General features: G+C 39.0%; 1 protein-coding gene across 3 annotated transcripts in view; it reads left to right on the top strand.

The window, feature by feature from the left end:
* The window catches only part of FMN1 (formin 1), a 451599-nt gene that overhangs the window by 243251 nt on the left and 188959 nt on the right, over nucleotides 1–19389 (top strand). For all 3 annotated transcript variants that reach the window (XM_058293858.2, XM_058293860.2, XM_004455353.4), the window contains 2 exons: nucleotides 416–1218; nucleotides 5547–5697. In XM_058293858.2, coding sequence (XP_058149841.1) covers nucleotides 416–1218; nucleotides 5547–5697 — 954 coding nt within the window. The remainder of the gene's footprint in view (nucleotides 1–415; nucleotides 1219–5546; nucleotides 5698–19389) is intronic.

A 19389-nucleotide genomic window follows, 5' to 3' on the forward strand; every position in this document is an offset into this window, starting at 1 on the left:
CCTCCACACCTAATTTTTTCTTAGAGTTTTCTTTTTCCAGACCAAAACTAAAAGTTTTATCTATATAAAAACATATTCAAGCATGCCCAAACCTTTATTAAAAGTTTTGTTTTGTATTTGATATTAAAACCCGGTGAAAGTTCTTAGGTGACAGTTTTATTTTAAACCTTAATCCATGGTAATTATTCCTTGTGAACTCACATTGGATGAAATTTCACTTTTACTTCAACTGTTTAAATCCCTGGAAAATTCATAAAGTGAAATTTATACCCTTTGGAATTCTTGAAAGAATGCCTCTGTATGTTTCTGCATTCAGGTGGGCATAGGAATGGCATTGCTTTTTGTACTTCTGATATTTGTTTGTTTGTTTCTTAAAATAAACTCTTTGCTTTCTTTCCCATTGATTTCCCTGCAGGCCCAGTTTGAACTTAGAGCCTTCCATATCCGGGGTGAGCATGCAGTGATAACAGCAAGACTAGAAGAAACCATTGAAAATCTCAAACATGAGTTAGAACATCGGTGGCAAGGAGAATGTGAAGAGATGAGAGATGCATGCATCTCCACCGATGATGACTGCCCTCCAAAGACCTTCAGAAATGTGTGCATCCAGACAGACAGAGAGACCTTCCTCAAACCATGTGAAGGTGAAAGCAAGACAGCCAGAAGTAACCAAATAATACCCAAAAAGCTGAATATTTCATCTTTAAGCCAGCTTTCTCCCCCAAATGACAACAAAGACATCCATGCATCACTTCAGTCCGTGGAAGGCATCTCATCTAATCAGCAGAAGACATCGCCTCCACTACCCCCTCCTCCTCCTCCTCCTCCACCTTTACCTCCTCTTTCTCCTGCACCTCCTCTACCAGCATCTATCCCTCCTCCTCCCCCTCTCCCCCCTGGACTTGGACCTTTGCCACCAACACCTCTGACACCACCTGTGAGTGCCGGGCCTCCACCACCACCACCTCCACCTCCTCCTCTGCCTCCAAGTGCTGGACCTCCCCTACCTCCTCCACCACCACCACTTCCCAACTCCTCTCTTCTGCCTAACAGCGGAGGGCCTCCTTCTGCTCCAACACCCCCAGGACCTCCACCTCCCCCCGGACCCTTCTTTGGATTTGGCTCTTCTTCCAGCCAATGTCCTCGAAAGCCAGCCATTGAACCCAGTTGTCCTATGAAGCCCTTGTACTGGACTAGAATACAAATAAGTGATAAAAGGTAAGCTAAACTCTTGACCCTTCCTCAGCTTGTACATTCCCAAGCAACATTTTATCCTCTACCAGTTCAATATCTGTTCACTGTAGCACTAATTCTCAAATATAGTGTTGTGAGTGCCTTGGATGAACAAGATTGGAGTATTTTAGGAAGAATGTTTGTCTCCATAAAATCTCCTTTGTAGTCTTTCTGGATTGATGATGGGAGAAACCATGCACTCAGTCTCAGATATTTCTCTAAGATAAATGTTCCATTTTACGAACTAGAGAAGAGTCCAAGTCTTAGTTAGGGTCTTCTCCAACATCCCTGCAATTAGTGAGTAATCATGGAGAAATCAGCCGAGAGTCTCTACTACAGATTCACTGAAGAGTTTTAGAATATCTTTTATGATTCATTGTCTTGTATGTTGACAGTATCATCAACCCCATGATCTGGATATTTAACAGCTATGCATATTTTTCATTTTTGTTAAAAAAATAAAACAAACAGACATAACTGAATCATTAAGTCTTCAGGCCAGAGTGAGTCTTAAAACATAAACTCTTTCTGCTTGAACTCTAGCTCCCGTAACTGCTAAGTGCCCACATGACTTTATCCTTTGGTGATCTTCAGAGAAAGTGTCAGTGTGTGGATAGCTAACAAGCATCTTCCATTCATAGAGGATGAGTTGAATGGCAGCAAGATATGGTTTCTTGAAAATTTCCATCCAAACAGATTTGAATTTGACTTTTTCTGCTACATTTCTGAGCTTGTCAGGAGGACAATGAGAGAGATTGAATTGCTTCTTGACTGCTCTCTAGTTTTAAGGTTCATTTGTTTGTTATGAATAGCAAATATAGAACATGTTTTTAAACTTAAAGTTTTGCACTTATTCCCCAAACCAAGGTGTGGTGGTGAATTTTTCAGTTTGTATAGCATTTTGCCTGTGGAAGGGGATTACTGAACAAAAATAACATGCAATTCACAATTATAAAGCAACCAGAAATCGTTGTAAGAGTGGAAACTACTTTAAAACTAAGCATGTGGTGAACTAAGTTAAATATATGCTTCATAACCTCCCTTTCCTCTCACCAAAAAAAAAAGAAGGGCCAAGAGTTTATTTGGGGAAAATCCTGATACTTTTCACTTTCCCAAATGAACTGTTAAATAAACATGAGATGATCCTGAAATAGCTCCTACCATTAGCTAAAGTATTAGTATTCCCCTTTTCCCATTCAAAACTCAGATGACATTTCCTAAGAAACAATTTCCCAGAATATTTATTTTGAGTCATGTTCCCTTATTAGAGTTTTCAAATTAGTGTGCAGTCATTCCAGGATGATGAACCCCACCTGTGAGCCCTGGAGCAGCAACTCCTACCGCATGCGGAGCTGCTCTCCACCTGCATCTCACTAGCTGCCTCCACTTCATCCCTGGCAAGACTTCATGAGCGAGGAACACCACGTACCATAGCAACCCCAATGGGAGATAGTGGGCCCTCCTCACACTGTGTTGGATAAAGGCAAACTGGAGCTAATCACTGTCTGCAGTCTTTCCTCTGTGTGTAGTTTGCCATTTTGAGAAGGAAAACAATTGAGTACTCAAGCTCTATTTCACCCTAATTCTAGGGATTCAGCTTTTAGCAAAATGAAAATAGATGAATGTGCTTTCCCAACTTGGGACATGAGACCCCTGCTTGGTTGAACTTGTCAGCTTTGAGCTTGAGTTTGGGGCATAAGGATAGGGGCCTCCCACTCTGGGATGTGTGAGGACTTCAGCATGGCTGATTCCTGATGGTACCACGTAATTAGTCTCTGGTTTATTATGGGTCCCTTGATTTTTTTATTTTTAAATCTCTGAGCATTACCACATCTTTTAAGCTAAAATGGCCTGAAGATTCTGTGTAGTATTCATTTATGGACAAAAGTAAAGGTATTTTGAAAGTGGTCTTTAGAAGGAGATGAAATGGCATTTAATATTTCATGCAACTAAAGGGGTAAGCACTTTGCACAGTGTACACATGGTAAATTTTGGTTTTCTGGGAACCAGGAGCAAAGTATACATTCTCTCCGGTATATATGCACTGCTTCTCATCCACCTTAGATTGCTTTTCAAAACTAGCATGAACTACTATTTTCCTTTTGCCATTTTTTGCCTTCTTTTGTGCCTGTTTTCTGGTTTCTGGACTAGGAAAGAGATATTTCATGGAAGAAAAATAAATGTTCCTCTAATTACCTTTTTTACTTCCTAAGAAGTGTTTTCCACTTCTTTTCTTTTGAGCTGGAATTGTCTTTTCAGTGGACAGAAAAAAGTTGACCTTTATGACAGATGGTCCATTGCAAGTGAGGCCTTGTTATTGCCCCACCAAATCTCAGCTGCTCCCAGCTCCCTGAGAGGTGGCGTTCCAAAATTCTTCTGTTCAGCATTGGAAATTCCTTTCCCCCAAAATAGTGTTATAAATGGTGATGAAGTTCTCAACCTGGCTCCCAAAGCCAATTTACTCCTGAATATGAGTGAATTATAACATTAGTCACCCTGGCCTGAGTTGATTTCGTGGAGCTGGAGCCAAGCACTGGAGGTGCACGAGGTAGGGATACCTCTAAGCAGTTTGTCTTACACACTGCATCACCCCCTCTAGGTACCCTTTCCTCACCTGTCCAGAATCTTCCTGAGGCCCAAACCAGCAGCCCTTAAAATGCTCCAGAATTACCTGGCTCTTTTCTTTCCTTAGTGCAGCTGAGATGAGTATTTAATACTCATAGTGTTTTGTGTTTAAAAGTGAAGTTGTGAGCAGGATTGTGAGCTGGCTGAGGAAAGAGCACATAGTTGCTCTACACTGGAAACGTTCTAGCCCTTGGTTTGGGTGATGGTTCCACAGGTGTTCATTATATTGTCATATTTCATAAGCTAAAGGTGTGCTACATATGGATATGTATGCTCTTAAATGGCTCAAATATTGTATTAGATAAAATAATTTTTTTAAAGTGAAGGGGAGAGAAAATGAATGGGATCAGAACCAAAATGTCATGTTTCATGGGAAGGATAGAATTACAGCAAAATGTGAATATGCAGACCTACCTGAAAGTCAGTGTTGCCAACTGTTTTTAATGTGAAAATCACTGTTTGATATAAATTTTGTGAGCTGCACCATATAATAATTTGTCTTTTTTGTTTTCACTAAGAAAAGATATATGGAAAAGAAAGGTAAACATGTTTAGATATAATAGATAACATACACATGTTTGAAAAACAATAAATGTGTAGATGATGCATTATTTTTTTCTGCCTTTGGGCATTAAGCCATTTTTGTTTTTTTTTTAAATAGAAATTAAGAAAATAGGTATCTAGAAGATGCTTTCTAACCACGGGGAGCCTGGGCAGCCGTCCAACTGCATCTGTCCTCAGAGACAGCCCTTCTGCACCCACATCTTCCCTTTCTCTTTTACAAAACTAGGGTGCTTTGTTCCTTTAGGAAGACCAAACAAGACAGTCTCCCCATGGCTTCTTTTAGTCAAAATCCCCATGTGGCTGGTGCTATGAAGGAGTTTTTTGGTTCCTTTTGTTGTTTTTGGTATTGGAGATGGGTGATTATAAACCAGGTTTTATTTTTGTTTTTGTTTTTCAAGTACCGGGGGCTGGAGACTGAACCCAGGACCTTGTATGTGGGAAGCTAGTGCTCAACCACTGAGGCACTTCAGCTTCCCTGAGTTGTTTTTTGGGGTTGTTTTTTTTTTTTGGTTTGTTTTGCTTGTTTGTTTTTGTTTTTTGCAAGAGGCACCAGGACCTCCCATGTGGGAGGTGGGAGTTCAGCCATTTGAGCCACATCAATCTTTTTTAAATGGGCATAACCTGTTCCTATATTAAGGGTCCTCTGCCAAGTTTATCTGACCTAGTCCTGAAAACTATATTTAAAATTAGTAGAAAAAAAAAGCAAAGAGGGTTAAATCTTCACATTAGCATACTATTTTCAGTCCGTTTAAGAATATCCTGTCCATAAAAATTGGCTACCTTATTGTCTTCCGATGATGCCCATCTTTGGCAGGCACAGCAACACCACCGGATTAAGGGAGGAGCAGCTTGCGTGGCCTCAACACTGAGACTCCCAGGAGGTCTTGTCCCGCAGGGTTTCTGCGGGTCCTTGATTGAATCAAATGGTTGCTTTAATGTTCTATAGTATATTCTGACTTAAAAAATTTTGTAGCATGAAAAGAAGCTTTTCTCCAAGATTTATTAGGCTTTTGTGTGTGTGTTTTTTTTAATGAATTTGGAAAGAAAATGAATTAGAAATTTCTTTGTATTATATTTTCTTCTGTTTTGGTTCTTAGGTTTAACTAGTCATTTTCTTTTTTAAGCCAAAATGCTACACCAACCTTATGGGATTCCTTAGAAGAACCTGATATTCAGGATACTAGTGAGTTTGAGTATTTATTCTCCAAAGACTCAACTCAGCAGAAGAAAAAACCCCTGTCGGAGACCTATGAGAAGAAAAACAAGATTAAAAAGGTATGGAGTGATTATAGTAATAGTTGTAATTGTATATTTTGTTGTCATACATGGGAATTCATTATGTGCTGCTGGTTTGCTTTCTCTCCATTTTCAGAAGATGTTTTGCAAGTTTTTAAGTCACAGATGGCAAAAAGGAACCAGTAATTTGCAAACGCTGTGCTTGCTATTTGATCATATCATCTGAATTTTCAAATATTTTCTTAAATTTTTTAAGTTATTATAGTAACACGTGTGTAACAAATTTTACCATTTTAACCATTTTCAAGTTTTAATTCAATTTTAATCCAGACTTTTTTGAGCTATTAATTCTGTTGAAAAACTATAAATTTGCATTTAGTGAAAGTAGTCCATAAGATATATGGAAAATAGATCTTATTCATTTATTTACCAATTCATTGACTTAATAAATATTTATTGGGGACTAATTTGTCATAGGCGTTGTTTTAAGCTTGTATTGTTCAGTATGATAACCATTAGCCACTTGTGGCTATTTAAATTTAAATAACATTTTACTAAAAATTAAAACATTCAGTCCTTCAGTTCTAGTCACATTTCAACTTTTAGTCTTGTGGTTAGTGGCTGTCATACTGGATAGCACAGATAAAACACATTACCATCATCACTCCAAGTCCTACTGGACAGCACTGTCTAAGCCTTTGGGATGTGTTGATGGGGGGTGGGTAAAACCCAGGACAACAAGATCCCTGCCCTGTGGAGCTTATCTTAACAATCCACATGAAAAATAAAAATAAATCATATGGTAGAGAGGATAAGGTGGATGAACCCTAGCAGGGTGGGCATAAGAATACAATTTTGCACTAAGTGTTCACGGTAGACCTCATGCAGAAGGTGACTTCTGAGAAAAGTTTTGATGACTTGAAATCTGAGAGCCACTGGCCAGCTGTCAGTGAACAGATTCATGGTGCTCCTAAAAGAAGCCTTGTCAAATGTGCCTTTGGAATCAGACGGGCCAGAGGTTGAATCACAACTCTGCCACTTAGATCACTTCTAAGTCAAACCCTTCTTCTCTCTGTGTCTCAGTCCCCTGACCGTAACCTGAGCTCATATCTACTCATCATGTTTTCCTAAATGATTATTAAGTGAGGTAATGTATGTATCAGGTATCATCTATGTGTATGTATAGAGCCTGGCACACTCAAGTCTTCAGCCAATGATAGCTGCTCTTGCTTTTTGCTATTGTTGCTGCCACTGCAGCTCTTTTGCTGTGTTAGTGTTTTGTTGGTAGCATAGATGGTGTTGTGACTTGGTTCTGCTTTTGATTTGCTGTGTGACCTTGGACTTGCTGTCTTCCTTTTCTAAGCCACATTTTCCCTTTTTTATAAAACAGGATTAACAGTATCTGAATCTACCTAACCTTCCAGGATGTTGTGTAATTTAAACCTAAAAGGATTTGAGGAAGTGTTTTGAAAAATAGGTATAATCTGATGATACTGTTTCCTCCTAAATTAGACAGTGGGATGCAATGACTCATCCATATCTCAAATATTGTTATGATTATTAAAGCAGCTGTACCTAGCAAGTGGGGGAAAATACCAAAAAAGTCTGAATACAGTTTTCTGTTAAATCACATCTTCCTACCAACTTAAATTATGAATGCAAATTATGAAAACCTTGATTAGTACTTCTTTTACCTTCCAGTACCTTGGAATTGTATTCTCATGAGAAAAACATGATCCCCAATAATAATAGAGAAAATCTTCAAAGAGTACATTTCATGGAACAATTTTAGTTTTTCTAATAAAGCAATAATTCCCAGTCAAAAAGTCAACTAATATACTATGAAACGTCGTTAAAGCCAGCCTGGCTATAAGGTGGCACACTCATCTCCATCTCATATGAATCTAACTGCATTTCATTCATACATAGAAAAGAAGACTATTGTTCCATACAAAAGGCAAAAGGAGAATGTCTGTATTCCAGACAGCCTCAATTTGCCTCTTCCATGAAGGTGTTTCTGATTAACCAGAAATTGCACTGAATGTTTTTTAAATGCAGTATCTTATTTAACTTGCTTTTGTTCCCTATTTCTCCTTTGATTGCTATTACTCCTTTTGTTTCTCTCTGAGTGCTTGGTAACAGTTGTTTAATCATAAAACTAATTATTTCCGTTTTGGAGAATGAGTTTTTTTGGTACAACATCAGAGCACTTGGATATTTATTTTTATTTCTTATCTCATAATTGTTTGTGTATTCAAGAAAGGATTTTAACTAAGGCAGTTTGTACTTGATGTGTTTATTTCTCTGTTGGAGGGGGGGAAAATACCCTTCACTTGAGCTCTTTAATCTTTCTGAACCATGAGGTGTGGATAGTGGTACCTCTCCATAGAATTATGCATATGTGCAGTCCTCAGTTTTTTTCTTTAAGTGGAGGCAAAAATGTAGATCTACTCAGCTTCAGAGTCATGAGGCTGCTTGGGGTTTTTAGTGAGCTTTGTGGCCTACCTTAAAGCTGACATTTTAAGTTTTAAAGAAAATGATGAGCCGTATCAATGCCAGATAACTCAAAACCTGTCTCCTGACAAACTTCCATATGTGCCTGTGGCCAGATTTCCAAGATTTCAAGATCGATCCATGGGTCTATTCCAAGAGTCAGATATTTATTTTCTTTTCTCCTGAAATGAAAGTGAAAGTGAATTTTAGGTTTTTTTTTTTTTTGAGCAGCTAAGGAGTTTCAGCATTGAAGGCCAAGTCCTTCAGCTTAACCACAGAATGGTTCCCATACTAGATGACCTGGAGAAGACTTGCTAAGTGAGTCTTTTTATAATGACTGCAGTAAAGAAAGAACCATGTATGTTGGAGGGTTTTTTTTAATCCTGCATTCTGAATCTTGGATATAGGGACTAAGCCAGCATTGAGAACTATATGTGAGCATCTCTTACATGGAACTTATCATCATCCCTCCATGTACCCACATTCCTATCTCAGGAATAACTGTCAGAATTGTTACTGGTAGTCTCAAGGTTTGGCTGAAGTAAAATACTAGTTTCAGCTCCTATAAAAATATCTAAAGTTCCCATCATTGGCACTGGGTTTAGAGTAAGAATATATGTCACACAGGGCAGCGATCCTATTCTAAAATATCATGAAATCTAAGAAGTAGAAGGAACTTTAGCAGTCATCTGATTTACTCTGCTCATTTTGCTTCCAAGAAACTGAAATCTGGAAAGATCAAGTGACTTATAGGGTGCACACACTTTTAATTGGGAAGATGTTGGTAGTGACTGATGCTCGAGGGGGATACACAAGAGCCTCAACATGTGTGAGCAGTTCTCCTTTATTAAAACAATTTGTCACAGGGATGATAACTACTTTTATTGGGCTGATTGATTTGAAGTTTATGAATGAGAGTAGCAAATATAGCTACACTTGTGTGAATCCAAAATATTTTCCAGAATTATCCAGTTTTCTTCAGTGTCTTTCGAAAGGCAGGCAAATCTTTGAATAAAATAACTGCAACCAAGAAACATTTAGAGTGTCATGATGATGGGAACGAGTGTTGCTGGGGGGGGGAGAGGTGGGGTGGGGGGGTGGGGTTGAATGGGACCTCACATATATATTTTTAATGTAATATTATTACAAAGTCAATTAAAAAAATTAAAAAAAAAAAAGAAACATTTAGATTGGGAGCTGCTGTTTTGCTTTCTGTCTATCATCTCCATTTTAAATATTAGCTATAACTAAATGAATACTAGTTATGATAAATTTGTTTCACACACTCTGGCAGCTGCCAGACTGCTCTGACACTACAAACCGAAGTTTTTGCGGTTACCAAATTGAGAACCAGAGTTCAGAACGTCAGCGCTCGGTGGCACTGCCAAAACTTGGTACTGTCTCCAGTTATCCCCTCTTGTATAGCTTCCAGAGCAAGTCATTTAACATCCCTATGCTGGTTTCTTCTCTGTAAAATTTGAAATTACAACTCCATACAGCATAGTTAAGAGAGTAAAATGAAATTATGAACCCATTTGAAAGCTTTGGGAACAATTTCTTGATCACCATTGATTCCTGAGGTTGTTAGGGTTCTTAAAATATGTTTATCCATTCATGAAGCTATTCACAAATGGCTATCACTAGGCCATTCCGATTTTTCAATACTTAGAGGAAAAGATTTCCACAACTTCCCTGATGACACCTTTAGATATCTAGTAATCCATCTCGCTTTGGTTTCTGTAATCTTGCATTACAAAGTCACGGTTTCTACTTTCCAGATGCCCATATTTATACTGTCTGTCACATTTGTTCCTGGGAAAGGTAGGTCAGTACCTTGATAAGGAGCCAGAAATCTACTTTCATTGTCTGAGATTCTTTTTTCCTGGTGTCTGTCAAAGAAGTAGCTAACGTAGCTACTCTGATAAACTTCCCAGTTACATTCTAAACTTACCCAAAAACTTTCTGAAAATCAGCATGACCTGCCAATATTTTCCCTTTCTTAGAGTCCACATTCTCACTTTGAATTATAAATCATCTCTATGCTTGTTTCCTCCTCTGTAAGATATAGAAAAGAATTCCTCTTTCTGCCTTTTAAGTAGATATTTCTTAAGAATTAATGAGATAATGGCTATTCCCTGAGCACTTTGGAGGGAGGGGGGTGGTGATGGTTCAGCAGACACTAGTCTGTTGAAACTTCCTGGAGCCAGAAGCATTCAGCATTGATTGTAATTTGGTCACTTTGGCCAGGATCATAGCTGTAATTCTTGAATCCCAGACATCATGTCTCACTTTATTGGGGAGGGGAGAAGGGTGGAAAAAGAACATTGTTTGGAAGCCTGAACATAAATTTATTGGGGTTTCATAACCTGTTGCTTTCCAAGTTTACATAATTTCAGTTTTTGTATACAAGGATAATTCTTCTGGACTGTCTTGGTAAGGTATGTGCTTTGCATTTAATTTTTTTCCCAGGGGTGGGGATGAGTTTGTCAACCCCTTCACAATTTTTGTGTGTTTGTAAGATGAATGGTGGGATGAGGAGATACCTTCTATAGAAGGTAGGGAAACAACTAGACACTGTGTTGATTGTACCATTATATGACCTTGGGGCAATTGGTGCTTTGCTCAGATTTCTTGAGTGACATCTGAAATGATTAGGGCTTTTCTTTCTTCAGCTGAAAGTCGTCTGGCTTACACTGAATTTACCAAAAAGAAACAGGAGCTTCTACTCCATGACAGGCCCAGTTTATTATACAAAAAAATCCACCTTGTAAACTTTATTTGGAAAAAAACCCCAAAAAGTTAAGTTGTACTTTTGCTTTATTTGCTTATTTAAAAAATGATGGTTAGAATTTGTCAAGTATGGGAATCAATGATTCTTTCAGAATGTTGAATCTGAATATTATTCTTGGAGTTCAGCTATGTTTCTCTTTTTGGCTGTTAAACAGGAACTTAATCTGGATCTGTACCTCAAGCCCGCTGCGGTGTCGTTAGGGCACTCATTACCTGCCCCAGACCACAAGAGGGCACCTTAGAATGCTGAGCTACAAAGCTGGCTTCACTTCTGTATTAGAGTGCGGAGAAAGAGAACCTAGGAAAGAATAACTGCCCCTCAGCATGCTCTTCAGTCTCATTAACCTCTTTACTGTGGACCATGTGGCATGTGACAAATTATCCATGCAAAAATATTAGGAACCAGATGAATATTAGTAGAATAGAAATCATTTAGTAGGCACAGTTCCATTGCTTAGAATGAAGGACTGCTGTGTAAAAATGTATGAAGTATTAGACCTAGTCCCTTTGGGTCCGATTCTGGAATCCTCCCTTCCTCCAACACACACACATACACACACACAAACTCGCATTTTTTAAACCTTCTATATTAAAGAGAATGAAAATTTATTTGATATAGATTTGACGTATCTAATTGGAAACCATAAGTATTTAAGATATGAGAACCATTCTAATATTTGTATTTTTAAAAAGTATTCCTCCTTTCCTCCTAGTTGAGGAAAGTTTTTGAAGCCTTACCTGTATTTTCCTTAATAACAGGACCTTTACTAAGACATAGACTGGAGCTCTGACAATGGGAGAAGGACGAGTTCTTATGCCCCTAGCTGGTGGCAATGATATGGCAACTACTTAGACTATGATCTAAGCCCGAAGTATGTGAGGATATAACAAGAGCAGAGTATCATCCGAGATGTATACTAATACAGCCAAAGTTTCCCTTCCACTTCACCAAACCCGGGTTAAATGGGTGCTCTTGCAAAGGAACTCATAAATGCTTTGCAAAGTGCACACATCTTCAATATAAAGAGAAGTCAAAACAACCCCTGCATATAGTACCCCTCTTTTCCAATTAGGTAAAAACAAACACAAAAACTAGCATGAATTTTTTTTTAAGATCCTTTCTAGAAGCAAAATTCATATCATATCCATATGTGGACACCTGACATGTACATTGTAAAACTGAATATATAGAAGTGTGTGCATTTGGACCTTGCTTAGTCAGTCCATCAGTGGGCTATCCTGCAAACCAGCCTCACAGCCACAATGTTTTTTCCTTTGTAGCTACACTATTTCCCTTCTTACAGTTGTCCTTCCCTAACAAAAATGCATTGATGGCAGCAGTCATTGATCAGGCCATCACCACTGGATTGATGTAGCCCTTCCTTCCATCCCTCGACAGAGTTTCTAGCACCGCCAGGCCAAGGCAAGAGTTCAGGTTACACCAGATAAAGCTGTCCACTTGCTTCCTAGGATGGTCTGGCTTGACCCCACTATAGCCACACTTTCATTTTTTATAAAATACCTTTGGCCTGGAGCTTGATTTCTTGTGGGCCTGACCTGATTTCTCTCCAGCTGAGGCTAATTTGCATGGCTGTAAACACGGGCCTTACAAAGCTCACCAACTGTGATAAAAGCAAAAGAAACCGGAGACCACTGGAAACTCAAAAATCCACCTTTAGTATCCAGGCCTGGCTCTGAGTCACGCCTCAGCCCAGGAGGCTGCCAGCATGCAGCAACTAAAGAAATATTATTCTGATTGATCTGATTAGGGCAGCAAGGTTAGCCATGGTCAATTTACAAAGACAGTATGAGAAGAAATCATGTGTGTAGCCACGTTATGGGTCATTGAGGCCCCTGCCAGAAGTTTTGAAAAGCCACAATTCTGCCAGGACTATTATCAGATCTCCTCAGTGGGGTACAAACAGGATTGGAGGGTTAAGGGCCCCTCCAGTGGAATGAATGACAAAAGGGATGGTGCTGTGAAGTTAGTGAATCACCACGCTTGTTTCCAGCTGGATTCCTGAGCTGCCAAGCCCCTTACATGCGAGTGGGAGAGCCAGGTTTTCCCCAGTACAGTGTGAGGACTGCTCTTAGCTCCTCATTGGAATGGAAGGAAGAGGGTGGAAAGGCTAATTTGACATGGAACTCTGAGGCTCTAGATTGACCCACAGAAGCAGCCAGATGGAACCTATTGGGCATTTGATCTCTTCCTTTACCACAAGAGTGGTTTAATTGAGATCTGACCCTAGGCCCTGGTTACTAAATAACCTGAGTTTTAGTGTTTTCATTTTCATTAATTAACTTTAATGCTAGGTAGCCTGTTAGTCACTTTAGGCATTTTGCATGTGCAAAATATCCTAGGAGGTGAGAAGGGGGTCTTTAAAGAGAGTATAGAACTGCAAGTACCAGGGGGTTAATTCATGACCTAATTATCACATCATGTTTTACCCTCTTGTAGACTTTTTACAACTTCCATACTTTAAAACAAGCACAGAAAACAAACTTTTTAAACTTTGCTTTCAAATGGTTATTGCGTTCATATTGATTCTGAAGATTTTGGATCCTCCACTTTGGGTGTGGCTCTCATCCTCTCTGTTCTATTCAGGCACATAAATGTTACTTGCAACACTGGGACAAGGTACATTAATTAACAAACATTTATTTAAAATGAGGTCAACTGAAAGCCCCATTGCTTGAGCTGGGGCTCATTATAAATAGAGCACTCTGTACTCTAATCATTTTACTAATGGGACAAAAATGAGGCATGGAGATGGTTGCTTAGAGAAGATGTGATTCAAAATGTAGCAGGAAAATGCCTAAAGCATACTATGTTTTAGAATGCTTTAGTAAGTCATTGGAGAACCTGGGCCATGCTATTGTTTTTGTAGTTCTTATGTGTACATATACTCTTTGGGTGTAGAGAGGTCATGAATAGATATCAGGAAAATTCCAGCTCTACAGGATGCAGCCATTCAGTTGCAACCAAAGGAAGGAATGAGCTATAAGGCTGTTGGTAGGGGAAGGAGGGAGGGGAAGGCTAGGACTAATAGACCAGCACAGGATGTTCACACTTAGCAGCTAAGACCTTGGTGTTTTCCTCAGAGTCACTCAGAAGCCAGTGACCAGGCTGTGGCAGACTCCCAAACTCCAGGTTTCTGATCAGCTGCTTCCTCCAGCACTCCTGGTGCACCAAGACTCATACCTAGTCTAGGCAGAGAAGCTGATAGTGCAGTGATTCAGCAAGGGGTTCCTGGGGACCACACAGGCCTGCCTCTTTCTTTCTGAGCCATCGCTTTATCCATGGGGTACTTTCCTTCATTGCTCTGAGGTTCCTCTGTATAGTGCCGCATGTGTAAAGGGAGGATAATCATAGTATCTATTTCAAAGGGCGACAGCGAGGATTAAAATAATCTATGTGAAGGTTTTAGCTTGGTGCCTGTACATAAATGTTAGCTGCCCCCACCAGACTGTTTATACAAAAGTGATTAAAAATCCTCTAGTTTGTCTCTAAAGTAGAAAAGAAAGCTGGGTTATAACCTGAAGCCTCATCTCTCACTCAGTGATGGCTCCTGGCCCCCAGAGATGTTGGGAAAGTAAGAGTGACCATAACAACAGATGCAATAGAAAGGTGAAAGATGTAAGAATGGCACCAACAAACCCTTGCTTGTCAATAAATGAAAAACATGAAATAAATACCTGGAAAAATGTGAAAATTACTAAAAAATATTCAAGAAGAAATAGGACACAGAATGAGTGACCCTATAAATTTTAAGGGAATTGCATCAGTAGTTTAAAATTCTTCCCACAAAGAAGGTACCAGGCCCAGATGGTTTTATTACACCAAATATTCAAGGAACAGATTATTCAGTCTTATACAAAATAAGTTAGAGAATAGAAAATGATGTTAATCTCAAGGCAATTATGTAATCTTGAGAGCACTTCCAGACAAGGACAGAAAGTAAAAGAAAAATTGCATACCAGTTTTTCTTATAAATATAGGTGTAAAGGTCCTAAACCAAATATGAGAAAACGGAATCCAGCAACAAATAAAAATAACACCTGATGATTAAGTAGTGTTTATTCCAGGCAGGCAAATTTGATTCAAAATCAGGAAATCCATTAATAATTTAATAGATCATTAATAGATTAAGGGAGGCAAACTAATTATTTCTCAAAAGATAATAGAAATACGTTTGCTTAAATTTGATGATTCATGATGAAACTTTATAGCCCACTAGGAATAGACGAGAACATCTTAGCCCCATAAAGCCTGTCAACAACAACAAAAAAAATCACATTTCATATCTGATGAAAAATTGAAAGCATTCTCTGAGTTCAGGAGCAGTTAGGAGAACCCACTTCTACCTCTTCTATTTAATTTTGTAGTAGATTTCCCAGCCAATGTAATGAAGATTTTTCTATTTCAGAATTATATTTTTTAATTTACAAAAGCTCCTTTTCCTTTCTTTTCTTTTTTTTAAATTTTCTTTTACTTCTCTTCCCGTTTCCTTTTTTATGTTTCTCGGTTTTGGTCTTTGTCTTTCATGTTAGAAGAGTTCCTCAACTATTTGGTGGTCCTTGGCTGCTATTTTACAGATAAGATGGAGGCCCTTTGAAGCTCATGATGGATCTCACCATGGGGGAAGCATTTGCAGACCAGCCATTTCATATTGGGGGCCCCTAAATGACAGAAGCTGCTTGTCTGTGCTCTTGGGCTGATCATATTTTCCAGATGGGATTCCTCTAGTAATCTGGCTGGGGCAGAGAAGTAAAGTATCAGCCTGACTGCTAGCATTCTGAGAGAAAAGCCAAGGAAGGACGCAAATTTTGTTTAATCACCCCATTCCAGAACAAGACCTCACCCACACCCTCTTCTGTGTCTGATGTCCTTGAGTCCAAAGAATATTGGTTAAATTTCGCTAGAATCTGTGCTTCCTGATCATGTGATATGTGGGATAGTAGATCAAGCACCTACTGGCTCCATGCACAAGTTTTTAAATAACCCCATCCTTTCAATTTACTACCTAACCCTTGTCTTCTCTAGCACATGAAGTCATTAATTCATGCATGCCCAGGGTGCTACCTTCCTCTGCAGGTTTGTCCTTCCACCCCTCTACCGAGCCGTTTACCACTCCAGCTACTGTATCTGCCTTTACGCTCTCTTGAGTTGAAGATGTCTCCTAATTTCTCTGAATTTTGTGTTTGATTCTCAGTCTCGTGCTTTTGGGCTGATGTTGTAGGAGAAAAGGAAGTGGAAAGGCTTCTTACTCTGCCATACTAAAACTCAACTTATTTTTGATTTTCACAGTTTGGGGGCTGTTTTGTTGTAGTGACATGACTAATTAGGAATGTACATGCTTGCTTATGTGAGACAGTTTAGTAGCAAGAAATCAGAAATCAGATGTCCTATGTGATTTTTGGCAAATCTCCTATATTTTATTTGTTATATTCTGTTATCAGAAGGTGGTTTGTCTATATGAGAGAATATGTTTTCTGTAATTCTAGTCAGAATGGATGCACATACTTACTCTCCATGGTTGGTGGTGAGTAAATGTTTTAGATCATTGTATTATTCCAGTCACATGGAAGGAACATTGAAAATAAGAATATAATATACTCATGTCTCATGATAGACGTGCTGTGAGACTAAGGAGGGTAATAAAGACTAATCATGGGGAAAATGTGCTGGGATATACACCCTAGGCATTAACCTGCTGATCTTTCTTTTCTTACCACATTTCCTGGGATCTTTATGTTTATGGAAGGAACTCAATGAGCCTATTAGAAAAAGTGTGTTACTTTTGTCAACCGTTGTTATCCAGGAAGTTAACAGAATAGAATGCCCTAGGTTGTTAACAGTATATAGTTTATAAGCCAGATGGATCTCTTATGGCAATGCCTGAAAATTAAGACTATGTGAGAGCTTGTTCTAGGTGAAGTATGTCCATGAAAGGAGAATACAAAGTTGCCTTAGTTATCCTTAAAGAAGGAAGTGGTTTCCTTTGAATTCTGCCACAGATTTTGTTGCCTAGTGGCTTGAGGCCCAAAGCAAGGAGTGCTCACTGTTGCTAGTTCTTCACCTTCCAAGCAGGAATGGGAAAGAGCCAGGTAATTTGCATCATGGGTATACTCTAAATCAAAGGCCATCCATCATTTCTGATATCTTGAACGCAATGATTATCATATCAAAGACATTCGATGACATTGAAGATAATAACTTTTCCGTTGCCCATTATCTCTAACCAGCTTGGAGTAATTATTAGCATGTGTTCTTTTCAAAAGCTGAACTCACTCTAAATTTTGGAAAGAAATCCCCATTTGAGCTACCAAGGATATATTTGAAACTGGGATCACAGTCTTTCTATTAAATGAGAAATTATATAGACAAGACATGAAGTCCAAAGGTCATGCAAACTTTGTTGTTTAGAGATTTTAAGAGTCAGTTTGGCTATCTGTGTACTTGAGATTGGGCTAATACAGGAACGTCATCCTCCTTTACTGAGCACATAGTTCTAGGAGAGGACTCCATGTAGCTTGAAAGAAAGGGGCACATACCCGGCTGGTTAGCATTAAAAAAACAAACAACGAAAACTCTGAGAATTACTGAGAGAGTAATACATATACACCTATACACTAGGTACTATGCTAAGTTCCAGTGATAGCAAAATATCTGTTCACTTGTAGTCACCTTGCTACTCAAAGTGTGGTCCATGGACCACCAGCATAATCATTACCTGGGAGCTTATTAGAAATACAGAATATTGGGCCCCACCTCATTGGAATCTGTGTTTTTAACAGGGGCTGTAGTAATTCACATACATATTAAACTTTCCTGCAAATGTTAAATTGCCTTATGGACAAATTGCTAGTGTTTCTACATGCTTCTTTAAGGGCTTTGCCTCCAGTATATATGAGTATGTAGGATGGGAATGTTGCCCATGCAGATTATGAATAATCAAGTTAGGGCTTTGATTTTTTTTCCTCCTCATTGATAATCCAGTAGGGTGAGAAGGGGAAGAGAAAGAACACTACATCTACCAGTCTTTGATAACCATGCAGATTGATGGAACAGAAATTTAAGGTGAGACTGTGCTATAAAAACTTGAAACAAAAAATCAGCATGACATGGCTCAAAGATCCAGTGACATTTTGCTGCAGGTATATCCTGAGTGATGAGCAACTGTATTTCTGTCCCTCCTGAAGTGGAGAACAGATAAATCCTTCATCCTGTTATCACAGGTTAAAGATTGAATTACATGTGTGGAAAAAGTTACTGAATTGGGAGAATTTTAGCCATGGTGTTTGAAGGCTACCTTAAGTTAGGGAATCATTTTTTCTAGGATATTCTGATGATATTAACATCTGTCCCAAAGAAAGTCCCTCTCTCTGCTCACTTTCTGACCACCTTGGCTTAACAGCAACATCATCATTTTGAAAGAAAGAGTCTTGGACAGTTGGCCTGTGGTTTTTTTGTTTTTGTTTGTTTGTTTGTTTGTTTTCACCACCGGAAGTTAAATCTTTTCATACCACTTAGTCTTATGTTCCCTCTTTCATTTTTTTTTTTTTCTCTGCCAGATAGCCCTTTATCTACTTGCTTCTCACCAGGTGAGTTGTCAGTGCTTTAAGACCTTTTTAGAACCATATCGTGTTCATTCCAGGCAAATGTTCTCCAAGGGGCCTTGTAACTCATAATAGATTGATGTTTATCATATATACCTTTGTACCTTAGTCCTGTCTGAAGGTAGTGTAGTGATTACACTGATATCTCCTAGTCACTTCTGTCCTAAAAACTCTGTGATCATGTAGGAAAATGTATTTGACTTTTGGGGTTTGTTTTTTGCATGACAGAAAAGTTCTGAAACCATCAGGAGTATCTCCTGCTCATATCCCTCACCTCACCCCATGGCGTCTCTTACCCCAGTCACAGTCACAGCCTTCGCCTGCTGTGGCCTCCTGTACATTTGCTTTCTGAACGAGTTCATTAGCCTGAAAACCAGTGAAAGGGTTTTCTGTCTCATTAGTATGGAAACAAGGTGCCAAACATGTTCTCAGACTCAGGACAGGATGACAATTTACCTTTTCACATTTCTTGGTGAAGGGCCTAAATCCTTAAAGTAAACTTCATCTGAGCAATTTTATGTGTTCCCAAAAATAAGGCCATGGAAGAGATTCAGACCTAGCAGTTCAACAGAACAGTGAAGCTTAGTTTCCCTTGAAACATTTAATGGGGCAGATTATCAGGCTGCATGCAGAAAGCTTATTTTAATAGCATTATCAGGCCAGTTGACAGAGAACTCTGCCCAGAAGTGTACCAGGCCATGCTGGCCATCAGCAACGAGGGCTTGTTTGTCTCAACTCAGACGACATTTCATAATATGGCACCATGGAGCCAGCCAACCAGCTCCTGTGGATGTGATGCCAAAGAGTGGCAAGGGAAGGAGCACTGGA

Source organism: Dasypus novemcinctus, chromosome 3 (assembly GCF_030445035.2).
Source record: "Dasypus novemcinctus isolate mDasNov1 chromosome 3, mDasNov1.1.hap2, whole genome shotgun sequence".
NCBI lineage: Eukaryota > Metazoa > Chordata > Mammalia > Cingulata > Dasypodidae > Dasypus > Dasypus novemcinctus.